The 16,650-nt window shown below is 61.4% G+C and overlaps 1 protein-coding gene across 5 annotated transcripts in view; it reads right to left on the bottom strand.

Annotated features, from left to right (window-relative positions):
- The window catches only part of KIFC2 (kinesin family member C2), a 35,923-nt gene extending 19,873 nt beyond the window's left edge, over window positions 1-16,050 (bottom strand). For 4 of the 5 annotated variants that reach the window (XM_074986518.1, XM_074986519.1, XM_074986520.1 and 1 more), the window contains exons 1-2: window positions 14,505-16,050; window positions 1,603-1,684 (exon numbers count right to left, since the gene is read on the bottom strand). In XM_074986518.1, coding sequence (XP_074842619.1) covers window positions 1,603-1,684; window positions 14,505-14,630 — 208 coding nt within the window. In that variant the 5' untranslated portion in view covers window positions 14,631-16,050. Of the gene's footprint in view, window positions 1-1,602; window positions 1,685-8,899; window positions 9,031-14,504 lie in introns of those variants that run through there. The other variant, XM_074986521.1, reaches the window with a different exon arrangement.
- Between the last annotated feature and the right edge of the window lie 600 nt (window positions 16,051-16,650).

Here is a 16,650-nt window from a genome sequence, read left to right as displayed (position 1 = left end):
TGGGGGGGTGGGGGCAGCACCGCTGGGGGGATGGGGGCGGCAGGACTGGGGGGCGGGGAGAGCACCGCTGGGGGGGCGGGGGCAGGACTGGGGGGGTGGGGGCAGCACCGCTGGGGGGCGGGGGCAGGACTGGGGGGGTGGGGGCAGCACCACTGGGGGGATGGGGGCGGCAGGACTGGGGGGCGGGGAGAGCACCGCTGGGGGGATGGGGGCAGCAGGACTGGGGGGGTGGGGGCAGCACCGCTGGGGGGGCGGGGGCAGGACTGGGGGGGTGGGGGCAGCACCGCTGGGGGGATGGGGGCGGCAGGACTGGGGGGTGGGGGCAGCACCGCTGGGGGGATGGGGGCGGCAGGACTGGGGGGCGGGGAGAGCACCGCTGGGGGGATGGGGGCGGCAGGACTGGGGGGGCGGGGAGAGCACCGCTGGAGGGATGGGGGCGGCAGGACTGGGGGGCGGGGAGAGCACCGCTGGGGGGATGGGGGCGGCAGGACTGGGGGGTGGGGGCAGCACCGCTGGGGGGATGGGGGCGGCAGGACTGGGGGGCGGGGAGAGCACCGCTGGGGGGATGGGGGCGGCAGGACTGGGGGGGCGGAGGCAGCACCGCTGGAGGGATGGGGGCGGCAGGACTGGGGGGTGGGGAGAGCACCGCTGGGGGGATGGGGGCGGCAGGACTGGGGGGTGGGGAGAGCACCGCTGGGGGGATGGGGGCGGCAGGACTGGGGGGTGGGGAGAGCACCGCTGGGGGGATGGGGGCGGCAGGACTGGGGGGGCGGGGGCAGCACCGCTGGGGGGATGGGGGCGGCAGGACTGGGGGGGGGGAGAGCACCGCTGGAGGGATGGGGGCGGCAGGACTGGGGGGCGGGGAGAGCACCGCTGGGGGGATGGGGGCAGCAGGACTGGGGGGTGGGGGCAGCACCGCTGGGGGGATGGGGGCGGCAGGACTGGGGGGCGGGGAGAGCACCGCTGGGGGGATGGGGGCGGCAGGACTGGGGGGGCGGGGAGAGCACCGCTGGAGGGATGGGGGCGGCAGGACTGGGGGGTGGGGAGAGCACCGCTGGGGGGATGGGGGCGGCAGGACTGGGGGGTGGGGAGAGCACCGCTGGGGGGATGGGGGCGGCAGGACTGGGGGGGCGGGGGCAGCACCGCTGGGGGGATGGGGGCGGCAGGACTGGGGGGGGGGAGAGCACCGCTGGGGGGATGGGGGCAGCAGGACTGGGGGGTGGGGGCAGCACCGCTGGGGGGATGGGGGCGGCAGGACTGGGGGGGCGGAGGCAGCACCGCTGGGGGGATGGGGGCGGCAGGACTGGGGGGGGGGAGAGCACCGCTGGGGGGATGGGGGCAGCAGGACTGGGGGGTGGGGGCAGCACCGCTGGGGGGATGGGGGCGGCAGGACTGGGGGGCGGGGAGAGCACCGCTGGGGGGATGGGGGCGGCAGGACTGGGGGGGCGGGGAGAGCACCGCTGGAGGGATGGGGGCGGCAGGACTGGGGGGCGGGGAGAGCACCGCTGGGGGGATGGGGGCGGCAGGACTGGGGGGTGGGGGCAGCACCGCTGGAGGGATGGGGGCGGCAGGACCGGGGGGCGTGTAGGAAGGGCTACGCACTGTCCAGCTCGGTCAGCTCGTGCCACAGCTCCTCACACAGGCTGCGCCGCCTGGGCAGCTCCACGGAGGCGGCATCGGGGCCCTGCAGCACCAGGGGGAGAAGGAAACGCGTCAGGGCCAGGCCATGGGGTGTCCCCAGAGCCCCTCTGACCCCCCTGCACTGGCAGGTCCGCAGCATCCTCCCAACATCTCCCTGCCACAGACGGGCATTCGGAGCCCCCCACACCATGGACGGCACCGCAGGGCCCCCCACCTGCCACAGGCGGCCCTCAGGAGCCCCCGGAGCACCTTTGACAGAGGCTGAGACCCCCAGGGACACCCTGTGCCTCGGAGACACCCACCGCACAGCCTGACTCGGTGCCTCTCTGGCTGCCCCCTGCAGCCCAGCACCCCCCAAAGCTCCCTCCCTGCACACACCCCACAGACAGACCCACCAGCCCCCCTCACGCGCCCTCCCAGGAGCACCGGTCTGAGCTAAACCAGACCAAGTTCAACAAACAGAAATGCCAAGTTCTGCCCTTAGGGGGGAACAACCGGCTGTACCCACGCAAACGAGACGAACGGGCTAGGACGGAGCACCACAGAAAGGGGCCTGGGGGCCACCAGCGAAACACAAGTCAACAGCGTGACGCTGGTGCAGGAAAAGCCAACATGATTCTGGGCTGTCTTAGCTGTGAGCAAGACATGAGAAGTCACTCTTAGTTTAGAAAAGAGGAGGCTGAGGGGGGACATGACTGAGGTCTATAAAATCATGACAGGTGTGGAGAGGGTGAATAAGGAGAAGTTATTTACTTGTGCCCATAATACAAGAACTAGAGGACACCAAATGAAATGAATGGGGAGCAAGTTTAAAACGAGTAAAAGAAAGTTCTTCTTCACTCAGTGTGTGGTTAACCTGTGGAACTCCTTGCCAGAGGAGACTGTGAAGGCTGGCACTGTAACAGAATTTAAGAAAGAGCTAGATAAGGGTAGGGTAGGTCCATAAAAGGCTATTAGCCAAGGGTAGGAAGTGTGTCCCTGGGCTCTGATCATCAGAGGCTGGAGATGGATGGCAGGAGACAAATCGCTTGATCATTGTCTTCAGTCCACCCCCTCTGGGGCACCTGGCACTGGTCACTGTTGGCAGACAGGATGTTGGGCTGGATGGACCTTTGGTCTGACCCAGTCTGGCCATTCTTACATTCCAAATCTACTCTGCGCTGGTTCGGCCTCAATTGGAGTCTTGTGTCCAGTTCTGGGCCCTGCATTTTAAGAAGGATGTGGAGAAGGTCCAGAGAAGAGCAAGGGGAAGGATGAAAGCTCCAGAGAACTTGGCCAGGAGGGAAGACAAAGAACTCAGACGTTTAGTCTGGGAAAGAGGCAACTGCGAGGGGATGTGATCACAGCTTTCAAAGACCTAAAAGGGGGAAAATCTTCTCTGTGGGCACTGCTAATGGGACCAGGAGCAATGGGCTTAAGCTGCAGCCCAGGAGGTTTTGGTTGGAGTTCAGGAAAAACTTCCTACCAGTCCGGGTGGTTAAACACTGAAATAAGTTGCCCGGGGAGGCTGTGAAATCTCCATCACTGGAGATACTTAAGAACAGGTCGGACAAACCCCTGCCAGGGATGGTCTAGATGATACCTGGTCCTGCCGGGACTGGACTCGATGGTCTCTGGAGGCCCCTTCCAGGTCTGTAAAACCCGACCCTCTCCCACGTGGCCTGACTGGGAGCAGCGTCTGCCCCCCGCCCCCTGCATAACAGGGCTGGGGAAAGCACGGCTCTGAGCTCGCAGGACGGGGACCCTCCCAGTGGTGTCCTGGTGCTCCCCCTGCTCCCGTACCCCATGGACAAAAGCAGGTGCCTGTCCCCCTCAGTGCCCAGCCAGAGGACAAGCGGCTGCTCTGCCCTTTTAGCTCCAGGCGGGCTCAGCCCCCGACCGCCACACAGCCAAGAGCGATGACAGAGGCCTCGGCCCCGCGCTCAGCAGCTGTCTGGGGTCCCAGAGGAGCTCAGCAAGGCCGGGGCACCCGAGGGTGCTGCCTGCCCTCCCGGGGGCGGCTGGCATCTCCTGCTGGAGGAGCTGGCACGGCTTTCTGGGCACCACCAGGCCCAGTGCCTGAGTGGGTCAGGGGCTGCCCAGGGAGCAGCACGGAGCCAGCGTTACGCTGGGGGCGTGCTTTGATTCAGACACAGAGACTGGCCCTGGCGCAAACCTCCACCCTCACCTGGCCTGTGTGTGGTGTACGCACATCCCCCAGCACTGCCCGGCACCCCAGGCTCCCACACGTCTCTGCTCCCTGCACAGACAGCGCTCTTTCCCCTCCCCTCTGGCCGTGCACCCAGCCAGAGCCCAGCCCCTCCCGAACCCGACACAGCAATGCCCGGGCCGGGCTGCGCTGGCCTCTCCGGCCCCTGCCAGGGAGACAGACCCACCAGCGGGGATTCAGGCCTTGCCGGACAATCAGTACAGCCCGGCTGGCACTAACAGCAGCTCCCTGCTTACGGGCTCCAGCCCAGCCACGCTCAGCGCCAGCCACAGAGTGGACCGAGCAGGGTAAGGGGCAGGGCCTCTCAGCTCCACCCCAGGCACCAACTCAGCCTCTGGCGGGGAGATCGTGCGCCCGGGGGGCAGCCCCCACCCTGCCGGGCCCCCATGGAGAGAACAAGCCCCCCAGCGGCCACAGACCAACGAGCCAGCCTGGGCCCCCGGCGCGCCCACCCCGGCTGGGAACGGCACGTGAGGCCGTCTGCCAGGGAACAAGGCATGGCCCGCGGACGTGCCCGGCAGGATCTGGTGGGGCTGGGCGCTGACCCGTGCGGGGGCCAGAGAGCTTCTACCCAAGCAACAGACAATGCCAGCGTCAGCCAGCTGGTGCGGAGCAGGGGCCCAGGGCAAAGCACAGGCAAGGCCAGGGGGCTGCAGCCCCTGCTGCTAGGCAGAGGGGGACCCAGACCCCCCTGCATGCTCCAGGTGCCCCCAGCTGCCACGCTGCCCTGACCCTGGGCAGGCTTGGGAGGGCGACCGCCCCGCTACGTGCCAACCGAGGCGCCTGCCCCTGCCCCGCGGAGGCGGCTGTGCCGGGGGCGCCCGCCCCGTCCCACGCTGGGCGACTGGGACTCATGAGGTCAGTTCCTCTGTGCAGCCCCCAGTCACCCGTCACTGCACGGACCCTCCAGCGGGGGAAGGGATCCAGCCCCCCAACCCCACCACACTGCCGGGGGGCTCGGACTGGGCACCGGGAGCGGCACTGGGCCCCAGGGCAGGGGGCAGGGAAGTGCCCCAGCGGATGTCCCCTCCCCTGGGTCCGGACCCCTTCCCGCAGGGCCTGCCAGCTGCATGTACGCCGGGCGGCTGAGCCAGGCACAGGGTGGTGCTCCCCGTGGGGGCAAACGCCAGCGCTGGGGGCCAGGCCCACAGCTGGGGCACTGCAGGGCTCCCCTGCGCTGGGGAGAGTGAATGAACCCCAAGACTGGGGCAGCTCCTTCCCCTCCCCTCCGAGCAGACAGACCGGCCCCTCCGAGCCCCAGCACCTTGCAGGTGGCTGCTCAGAGCACAGACTGGGGCGTCCCTCTCCAGCGCAGCCCGCCGCACCCCCCCACCCTTACACAGCCCCCCGCAGCCTCCCTGCACCCCCATCCTTACACCCCCCACAGCCCTACACAGTCCTCCCACATCCCCCACCCTTACCCAGCCCCCAGCCCCCCCGCACCTCCCACTCTTACACAACCCCCAGCCCCCATGCACCTCCCGCTCTTACACAGCCCTCTGCAGCCTCCCTGCACCCCCAACCTTACACCCTCCCACAGCCCCCCCACACCCCACCCTTACCCAGCCCCCCACAGCCCCTGCACCCCCACCCTTACCCAGCCCCCAGCCCCCCCGCACCTCCCACTCTTACACAACCCCCAGCCCCCATGCACCTCCCACTCTTACACAGCCCCCCGCAGCTTCCCTGCACCCCCATCCTTAGGACTCCCCACAGCCCAACACAGTCCTCCCACATCCCCCACCCTTACCCAGCCCCCCACAGCCCCTGTACCCCCCTTACTCCTCCCCAGCCCCCCCTGCACCTCCCACTCTTACACAGCCCCCCAGCCACCACAACCCCCTCACCCTTACACAACCCCCCACACCCCCACAACCCCCATCCCCCACCTTTACACAGCCCCCAGCCCCCCACAAGCCCCCACACCCCCATCCCCACACGCCCCTAGGGCCCTGCTAATGGGTGTCAGATGGACCCGTCCCCCACATGCCCTTAGGGCCCCCCAATGGGTGTCACATGGACCCATCCCCCCCACACCCCCTAGGACCCCCCTCGATGGGTGTCAGATGGACCCGTCTCCCACACACCCCTAGGGCCCCCCCGATGGGTGTCACACAGACCCCTCCCCCACGTGCCCCTAGGGCCCCCCCAATGGGTGTCAGATGGACCCATCCCCCATGCGCCCCTAGGCCCCCCGATGGGTGTCACATGGACCTGTCCCCTACATGGCCCTAGGCCCCCCCGATGGGTGTCATATGGACCTGTCCCCCACATGCCCCTAGGGCCCCCCGAGGGGTGTCACATGGACCCATCCCCCATGCACCCCTAGGCCCCCCGATGGGTGTCACATGGACCCATCCCCCATGCACCCCTAGGCCCCCTGATGGGTGTCACATGGACCCGTCCCCTACACGGCCCTAGGCCCCCCCAATGGGTGTCATATGGACCTGTCCCCCACATGCCCCTAGGGCCCCCCGAGGGGTGTCACATGGACCCATCCCCCACACGGCCCTAGGGCCCCCCCGATGGACCTCACACAGACTTTGCTTCATAAAGAGAATGAGTGAAACACACAACAGGGTCACCGCGCTCTGTTCCTGCCAGCCAGGCAGAGCTGCCCCCGGACCCCTCTATCCCTGACTTTCCGCTGCCCCACAGCCCAGGTCAGTCTATCTCCCAGCACTGCCAGGCGCCTGCCCCGGCTGCTGGGTGAGTTCGTCTCCAGGACCAGGCTGTGCCCAGGGCAGCTCAGCCAGCACCAGTGCGATATGGGCCCATAGACCCCTCTGGGCAGCCACCCACTTCTGGCTCCAGGCCTGCTGCCTTCTCCACCCAGAGACAGCTCGCTTGGCCAGAGCCAGGAGTGAAGATGGGGACCCGAGAAGCACTTGGCTTCCCTTTCGGGGTGCAGGGAGCCAGGCCTGGCCTGTGAGCTGGGAACATCACCAAGCAGGGAGCTGCCTTTCCCACCAGTTTCAGCACCCTGGGGAACTCCCTGCTGCTTGATGCTACTGAGTTCAGCTGGATTCAGAGCTGGGCCAGACCCTTCTGTGGGCCATCAGCCCAGCCGAGGTTGCCCATTACTGAGGGCAGAGTCTGGCCTGCCCCAGGACTGAAGGAGGGGGTTAGGCAGTGACACCCCAGTTACCGTCTAGGTTCCTGGCACCTCCCTCTGGAGTGGCTGGGGCCAGCACCTGTCACCAGGTCGGTGCGACCTGCCCCTTCAGATGCCCCTAATGCTGGCACAGAGGGACCAGAGGCACCACTAATCCCAATCACAGGTCTCCAGCAAGGCTTGGCGAGCGAGACGGGCAGGGTGCGCCTGAAGCCCCACTCAGCCCGAGAGTGGCAGCCACCTGGCGGGGAGGGACAGGTGGACTCAGGAGACCCCCAGAGGAGGAGAGGATCCAGGGCAGCCGGAAGCGGGGAGCCGTCCTGCATGGGGGGAAGGACGGAGCTGCTCTTTATGGGAGGACTCCAGGGTGAGGACCTCTCCATCTCCAAGGAACCTGTTGCCAGGGAAGCAGAGCGGATGCTTGGTTACCATGGCGACAGGTGCCTTTGAAATTCCTCCACAGCCTGAGGGAGCCAGATGGGCTGGCGCTCCATCCCTGGAGGTGTCTGAGAGCAGGTTAGACAGACACCTAGCGGGGACAGTCTAGATGCTGCCTGGCCTTGCCAGGAGGGCCGGGAACTGGCCTCGATGGCCTCTCCAGGTCCCTTTCAGTTCTAGAGTTCTGTGGTTCTAGGATTCTGGTCCTCATCACTGCGAGTGATCTCTGAATAGCCCCCCAGCGCCCCCGAATAACCTGATCTCTGGTCAGTGGCAGGTGTCCCAAATGTGCACGGCTAGAACTGGGCTCCCCACACCCGCTTCCCATGCCCGCAGAGGGTCAGCGTTGCCTATGGAGCCAGCAGTGCCAAAGCTGACTGGGTTATCCCCCTCCCCTAGCCTGCCAGAGCACCCCCATTGGGGCAGGGGACAAGGCCTGGCTGCCCCAGGACAACCCAAAGGGCAGCAGTGCAGAATGCCCCTTGTGGGAGTGTGCTGGAGAGAGCCCGGCCAGGCGGGCAGCAGCTTCCCCATTGCTGCCAGGAGTTGGGAGTTCTCAGCCTGCCCCCCCACTCGCCTGCCCCCCCAAAATCCCACAGCCCAGTGCCGGGGAGGGGTGTCTGCTCAGGAGACGCCTGAGGCTAGCCTGGCAGGGTACGGACTGAGGGACCCCAGCAGAGCTAAGTGGCTAGTGGGGAGCCCAGGGCCCTGGGCTGGGAAGGCCACAAACCCTCGGCGCAGGCATGCACACAGCCCTGGTGCCAGGGAGCCTGCCACTCGGGCACAGAAGGGGGCACAGAAGGGGATGGGGGAAGGGGGATGTGATGGGGGAAGAGGGCATGGTGGGGGGTGGGGTAGGGGGCATAGAGAGGGTGGGGGATGGGGTGGGAGCAGGGGGCATAGAGGGGATGTGGTAGGAGAAGGGGGCACAGAGGGGGGTGGGTGGGGTGGGGCAGGGGGCATCGAGGGGGATGGGATGGGAGCAGGGGGAACATAGGGTGATGGGACAGGGGGGCACAGAGGGGATGGGGGGATGGGAGGGGAGCAGGGGGAATAGAGGATGTGATGGGGGAAGGGGGCCCAGAGTGGGATGGGGGTGGGGTGGAGAAAGGGGGGCATAGACGGGATGGGGTGGGAGCAGGGGACATAGAGGGGGTTGTGGTGGGGGAAGGGGGCCCAGAGGCGGTGGGTGATGGGGTGGGGTGGGGTGGGGGGCCCTGTGGGGTGGGAGCAGGGGAAATAGAGGAGGATGTGATGGGGGAAGGGGGCCCAGAGGGGGTGGGAGGGGGGGGGAAGGGGGCATAGAGGAGATGTGATGGGGCAGGGGGCCCAGAGGGGGATGGGGGTCGGGTGGGGGAGGGGGCCGAGAGGGGGCGGGGCGGGGAGCAGCGTGGAAGGGGGCGTTAGGGACACAGCCAGGAGAGGGGGTGCCGAGGCGGGCACAGGGGCGCAGAGGGGCGCAGCCCTCCCCCCGCCCCCTCGGGGCCCTGCCCTACCTGCGGGCGGGGGCGGCGCAGCGCGTACACGATGTAGACCAGCAGCGAGTAGAAGGCGAACATGGGGCGGCCGGGGGAGGGGGGGTCCGCGCTGCTCCCCCCGCAGCTCCCTCCGCACCGCCGCCTGCAGCAGCCGGAGCCCCGCCCCCTGCCCAGCGCTGCCGCAGCGCGCCCGGGGGAGCCGGCGGGAGCCGGGCGGGGCTGGGAGCGCGTCGCGTCCTGCCGGGGGCGGACCCGGGAACCCCGCAGCCTCCTCCTGCCCTGCCGGGGGCGGACCCGGGATCCCCACAGCCTCCTCCTGCCCTGAAGGGCGGGGGACACGGGAACCCCGCAGCCTCCTCCTGCCAGAGGTGACCCTGGGCCCCCCTGCACCCTCTGAACCGCCCTGGCTGGGTCAGCCGCTCTTTGCTGGGCCGAACAGCCTGTCCTCAGCCCCAGGTGCCAGCTGGCCTAGGGCCCAGGGGTCCCTGGCTCCTGGGCACCATCCGGAGCCAGGTAAGGCCTCCGGTGACAGCCTGCGTCATCCTCTGCAGTGCTGTCATCACAGTGTGTGTGTCCCCCAGAGCGTGTGCGCCATGCAACTGGCCTGAACAGCCTGCTCCCCGGGGGGCCCGTAACCCTCTGCACCGAAGCGGGGTGGGAGGGTTTTATTCCCCTTCTGCGGTGGCGTCTGGTCCCTGATGCTCTGCAGCAACCCGAGGTGTGTGCCTCAGTTTCCCTGGGCAGAGCATCAGTGCGGCGTGGTGAGGGGAGCTTCCGGGCAATGACTTCTCACACGTAGGCCACGGGCCTCCCTGGTCTCTCTAACTCAGGCCACCAGGTTCTTCCCTGGGGAGCCAGACAAAGGCGGGAGGAGGCGCCGGGCTGGTTTGAATGGGACCTGGGTACAGACTTACCACAGCTACCCCCCTTGATACTTGCCACCATGAAAAAGTGCAGCAGCAGTGTTGACGCTGGGGAGAATGTTGCCCAGGACCATCCCCAGTGGAGAGTGGTAATCCGCAAGGGGGTGAAGCAATTTGAGAGGTCCCACCGCAGTGCAGACGAGGAGAGGCGGAAAAGAAGGAAGGAGCTGCAAAAGCTGCCCTGCGCCTCTCTGTAATATGATGGGATTTCTGGGCACAGCTAAGGAAATCTACCCAGGGTATCTTTGCTTAAATCTGGGCCACTTTCAGCACAGGCTGGGTTTTCCGTCTCACTAAGACAAATCAAACCAACCACAAAAATACCTCTGCCAGCCCCACTGGCCACCAGACGCCACACAAGCAAACCCCCAGATTCTCCAGCAGCTGCACCAGCCCAGCCCAACAACCCCTTATTCACAGGTGAGAGGTTCTTAAGTCTATTTCACCAATTTTACATAGTTTCTTATGGGCCCTATAGGGTCCAGCCACAGTCCCAGGTCAATATACACTTGTGTCTTACCCAAATCACCACGCAGCTGCCAATCATTTAGAAATTAAAGTCTAAAGGTTTATTAACAAAGAAAGAACAGGGCGAGACAAAATTCGTTAAGGTGATATGCTACGTACATCAATTACAGTTATTGATGCAGGACAGCGATGGTCTACACTGATTTCTTGGAAGTCTCTGAAAACCCGCCCCAAGGCTGGGGTGATCCCAGGTGACATTGGTTTAAGCCATGGAGACTGAAGCCTGGCACCCTGGAACACAGGAACTCTCGAACCCTGAATTTAAGATGGTCACTGCCAGGGCTAGTGTGATGGAGTCGGGGGGAGTGCATATGTGAGACTCAGTCTGGATGTGTGTGAGACAAGCAGAGCAGCTCCCAGCGGCTAAGGATGACCGTGGGGCTATAACCTGGGCTGGCAGGTAACACCTCTGCTCTGAACAAAGAGGAGGGAGGAGCCGAGCTGGGTTTGATTTGGGGGGTGGCAGTTGGAAGCTGGGGGAAAGAGGGAGCTGGAAGGCAGCCAGCCTGGCGAGGGGGGGAACTACACCCCAGATGGGGCACCCCTCGGGCTCCTCTCCCCAGGAGGGGTTGGAATGACTGTCTCTGACTGCTGCACTGACACCTCTGTGAGAAACTGGGCCTCTGTCAACTTATAAACTTCTGGTTCTACCTGTTGAGTGAGAGTCACTCCTGCCTGCGGCCAGGATGCAGAGCTTGGGGACCCCGGAACCCCTTCACAGCTAGCTTATAGTTTTCCATGCGGAGGGAAAAAGTCCTTTCTTCTTCCCAGAGGCCCTTGAGGGTCAGGGTCATGTGACCCCAGTGATCTGCCCTGGCAAGCTGCACATCCCAGTCCATTTACACAGTATGCGGAATGGACGTCTGGGCATCTGATTTTGGTTCCATTGCTCAGCCCAGGTCACCTGACCAGGTGGGCTGCTGCGGGACTTTGCCATTGGCTGCATTCCAGAGGACAAGTCCCAAACCCCTGAGATGTCTACTCGATGCCTGAGCCTTTGCTTAGTCCGTATCCCTGGCTGGGGATAAGGACCCCCCCCTTCTGGTTGTGTACTCCTGGCTTGAAAACATTTCTAATGCAGAGATAGAGCCAATATGTATAACTTCAACTACAAACATGACACAGACACACAAGTAACATAGGCAGATTCAGCGCGTCACTGGCTTTCATTAGACACCTCACTTGGCCCAATTAGCACAAAGATTGGTGCCACTGTACAATGGTGACAAAACTGGCTTTCGTATTGGGTGCGTCTACACTTGCATTCCTCTTTCGAAAGAGGTATACAAATGAGGTAAATCGAAAATGCAAATGAGGATAAATTTGCGTATTTGACATTTCCCTTTATTTAATGGGAAGAAGGATTCTTTCAAAGATGGGGTCTACTTTTGAAAGAGCAGCGTCTGCACTGGCTTTCTTCTTTCGAAAGAAGCGCTTTCAAAAGTAGAATATGCAAATGAGAGGGTCAAAGATGCAATTTTATACCTCATTTGCATATTCGAATCACCTCATTTGCATACCTCTTTCAAAAGAGGAATGCACGTGTAGACGCACCCATCCATTTCAAAAATCCAGTCATGGGACTCCCTCCAACAGCTACCTGCTCCTGCCCCTTCTGTGATAAGACCTGCGGCTCCAGAATCGGGCTGGTCAGCCGTCAATGGCCTCACCAATAGAAGGGTGACATGAAGAAGTCTTGCTCGTTATCAAGTAACTCCCAAGAAGGTAGCGGGGAGGTGGCCGTGTTAGTCTGCACTCCAACAAACCAAAGCAGCAGAAATGCAGCACTTCAAAGACGAACAAAATGCTTTACTGGGTGATGCGTTTTCATGGGGCAGACCCACTTGATCTGAAGAACCGCTCTGCTAGGCTTTGAAGTGCTACATTTCTGCTGCTTTGTTGTGAAGAAGAAGGTGAGTTTGTGGAGGATAGGCCCCTCGATGGCCAATGTGGACAGAGGTCTGACACCATGGTCTGTTCACCTGTGTGTCAGAGGCTGGGAATGGATGACAGGAGAAGGATCACTAGATGATCACCAAAAAAAATGTATATGTGGATATACTTGTCTCATAGGGCTGGAGGGGACCTTGGGAGGTTGTGAAGTCTAGTCACCTGCCCTGAGCAGGACCAAGCACCATCTCTTTCCTCTCTATTTGCCCCAGATCCCTAAATAGCCCCTTCAGAGGCTGAACTCACAACCCTGGGTTTAGCAAGCCAATGCTCAAACCACTGTGCGATCCCTCCCCCTTGTTCTGGTCACTCTTCCTGGGGCATCTTGCATTGGTCACTGTCACTGACAGTCTGGTTCTCACATACCCAGCCCTGCTGTGACCTGCTGGACCACACTTGGAACACCACTGAGAACAGTTTCTCACCCTCCTCTTTAGAGCTCCCTTCAGGAAGTTGAAGGCTGTTATTAAATCACCCCTCAGTCTTCTCTTCTGTAAACTAAACAAGCCCAAATCCCTCAGCCTCTCCTCATAGGTCTTGTGCTCCAGCCCCTTAATCGTTTTTGTTGCCCTACACTGAACCTGCATGGCTCTAATATTTATTTCTCTCTCTTTTAGCCGGGAAGGAGATACGAGGCTCTCCCAGCCAACTGCCACGTTATCTGCCAGGGAACAAGTGTTCAAGGAGGTGCCAGAGCTGCTAGTGAAGTGAGCGTTGGCCACACCTGATGCTTTATTTACACACAGAGCAAAATGCTACTGCGAAGAAGACATTCTAGACAGGCCCAACCAAGCTGTGATGGGCACCTGGCCTCTGGGTGAGGACGATGGCTGGATGGCACTGCAGCTGGGGGTCCCCCCTCGTAGCCTTTGCCAAGGGGCAGGCTGCCAGCTGCCTTGGCTTATGAACAGTGGCTGAGAGCTGGAGAGTAAAGCTGGAGTGAGCTGAGTGCCGTGGGCAGGGAGCCTGCCTGGGCAGTTATGTTCAGGCTTTAGGAAGCTCCTTGTTTCTAGCTAATATGTTGCCACTTCCACATCTCTGGTCACTCAGCTTCCACTTGGTCTCCCCACAAACCAGCCCAAGGGATGTGGGCAGCACGGTGCTCCGGAGGGTTCGGGGTAAGCCGCAGCCACCATGCTCTGGAAGTGGCAGATCTCTGAGTCTCTAGCGGCCCAGAGGCTATGCACTCGAGGGGACTTTGGACTTGGAGCTGCCTACTGCTATGCTGCAGAGGGGCTGTGTGGCCTGGCGGTGCTGCGAGGGACTCAGAATCCCAGGGCTGGAAGGCACCTCAGGAGGTCATCTAGTCCAGCCCCCTCCTTCAAACAGGATCAACCCCAACTAATTTATCCCAGCCAGGACCTTGTCAAGCCGGGACTTAAAAACCTCCAGGGATGGAGAATCCACCACCTCTCTAGGCAACACATTCCAGTGCTTCACCACCCTCCTGGGGAAATAGTTTGTTGTTAATAGCCAACCTAGACCACCCCCTCTGCAGCTTCAGACCATTGCTCCTTGTTCTGCCATCTGACATCACTGAGAACAGTTTCTCACCCCCCTCTCTAGAGCTCCCCTTCAGGAAGTTGAAGGCTGCTATTAAATCACCTCTCAGTCTTCTCTTCTGTAAACTAAACAAGCCCAAATCCCTCAGCCTCTCCTCATAGGTCTTGTGCTCCAGCCCCTTAATCATTTTTGTTGCCCTCCACTGGACCTGTTCCAGCACATCCACATCCTTTTTATACTGGGGAGCCCAGAACTGGATGCAATATTCCAGATGTGGCCTCACCACTGCTGAATAGAGGGGAACAACCACTTCCATAAATCTGATCAAAATGCTCCTCCTAATGCACCCCAATATGCTGTTAGCCTTCTTGGCGACAAGGGCACACTGTTACTCATATCCAGCCTTTCATCCACCATAACCCCTAGGTCCCTTTCCATCGTACTGCTGCTGAGCCAGTCAGCCCCCAGCCTGTAACAATGCTTGGGATTCTTCCGCCCCAGATGCAGGACTCTAAATTTCTCCTTGTTGAACTGCATCAGATTTCTTTTGGCCCAGTCCTCCAATTTATCCAGGTCTCTCTAGATCCTATCTCTACCGTCCAACTTATCTACTTTCTTAACTTATGGGCAGGAATGTTGTGGGAGACCATATCAAAAGCTTTGCTGAAGTCAAGGTATATCACATCCACTGACATCCCCATGTCCACAGAGCCTCTTACCTTGTCATAGAAGCTAATCAGATTGGTCAGGCAGGACTTGCTTCTGGTGAATCCATGTTGGCTACTTTTGATCACTTTCCCCTCTTCCAAGGGCTCCAAAATGGATTCCTTGAAGATTCCCTCCATTATTTTCCCAGGGACTGAGGTCAGGCTGACCGGTCTATAGTTCCTGTGATCGTCCTTCTTTCCTTTTTTAAAGACGGGCACTATGTTTGCCTTTTTCCAATCATCTGGAAATCATCTCCCAATCTCCAAGAGTCTTCAAAGATAATGGCCAAAGGCTCAGCAACGATACCTGCCAATTCCCTCAGTACCCTTGGGTGCATTAAATCCAGACCCATGGATTTATGTACATCTAATTTTTCTAAGCAGCTCTTAACTCGTTCCTTCCCTACCGAGGGCTGCCGTCCACCTTCCCATACTGCACTGTCTAGCACCGCAGTGTGGGAGCTATCCTTGTCTGTGAAGACTGAGGCAAAAAAACCATTGAGTACTTCAGCTCCTCCTACATCATCTGCCACTAGATTACCTCCCTCATGCAGTAATGGGCCCACATCCTCTCTAACCCTTTTATTGTTAACAGGCCTGCAGAAACCCTTCTTGTTACCCTTTGCATCCTTTGCCAGTTGCAGTTTCAATTGTGCCTTTAGTGTCCTGATTACTGCCTGGTGTTTTCCAGCCCTTTATTTCTACACCTCCTTAGTCATCTGTCCAAGTTTCCACTTCTCATACCCATCCTTTTTCAGTATAAGCTGACCAAGGATTTCCATGGTAAGCCAACCTGGGTGCCTACCAGATTTGCGTTGCTTACTGCACGTCGGGGTTGTTTGTTCCTGTGCCTTCAGTAAGACTTCTTTAAAATACTTCCAGTTCTCCTGTGCCCCTTTCCCTTTCGTCTTCATTTCCCAGGAGATCCTGCCTATCAGTTCTCTCAGGGAGTCGAAGTCTGCTCTCCTGAAATCAAGGGTCTCTGTTTTACTGCTCTCCTTTCTTCCTTTTGTCAGGATCCTGAAATCCACCATCTCATGGTCTCTGTAGTCCAGGTTGCCACCCACTTCTACTTCTCCTGCTAGTTCCTCCCTGTTTGTGAGCAGCAGGTCAAGCTGTGCACAGCCCCTGGTCGGTTCCTTCAGCACTTGTACCAAGAAGTTATCCCCAACATTCTCCAAAAACTTCCTGGATTGTCTGTGTGCTCCTGTATTGGTCTCCCAACAAATGCCCGGATGATTAAAGTCTCCCACGAGAACCAGGCCCTGTGACTGGAGGGGGATGGAGCAGCTCCTGAGGTTTCCAGGCCTGTGTGTGCTGTGGGTCCTGACCCCTGAGAAATTTCACAGTCTGTTACCACCCTGGCAGGCAGCCTACGTCCCGAGGTAACAGGAGGAGGGAAGGGAAGCAGTGACCCCTGACAGGGCAGCTCAGCTGAGCTGAAAGGGCCTCCCCAGCTAGAAAGCAGACGTCTGCTGGGACCTGGGCAGAACCAGGGAAGAATCAGGCAGCCTCATTCCAGGGGTTCCTGCAGCACCCCTCTCTGGAGCCCATCTTACCTTTGTGCCTGGCTGCTGTGTGTTACTCCTCCCTCCCCCACTGTGGTGTGTCCCCAAGGCCCGGCAGCACCCCCTGGCTGGGCAGAAGCCAGCTTCTCCACCTCCCCCACAGGCTTGCTGGGTGGGGGCAGCTGACCTGGCCCCCCGCACAAGGCAGGAGGCGTGTGCTACCTCTGTGACTGCAGCCCCCAATCTCTCGGCCTCCCCGACAGAGCTGCACCACATCTCATTGCTGTTAATCACCCACTCGGACACAGCACCTGTCCTGGTGGCCAGGTGAGCAGAGCCCCTCCATGCCAACCGGCTGTGCAGCCCAGGTGAGCCAAGGGTCCCCCAGTGGGGGTGTGCTGTGCTAGGGCAGGAAGGGGGTGCCAGGAGTGGGCGCTGTTCCCAGAGCCTTTGCACTCCATGGGGAGTCTCACCCCCCTGCCGTGAGGGGAAGCCCCACAACCCCCTGCTGCAAACCGGACCGGCGCCTCTTGCTCTCTCCCGCAGTGGAGGCCCCAGTAGCAAGGCCCCCAGTTCTGAGCAGCCCCCAGTGCAGCAGGGCCTGGAGGGAACTAACGAGGGCTCCTGGGGCGCAGGCGGGGAGCAACCTG

This window comes from Carettochelys insculpta, chromosome 2 (assembly GCF_033958435.1).
Source record: "Carettochelys insculpta isolate YL-2023 chromosome 2, ASM3395843v1, whole genome shotgun sequence".
NCBI lineage: Eukaryota > Metazoa > Chordata > Testudines > Carettochelyidae > Carettochelys > Carettochelys insculpta.
The sequence above is the reverse complement of the archived record's forward strand: the minus strand, read 5'-3'. Positions and strand labels throughout refer to the sequence as shown.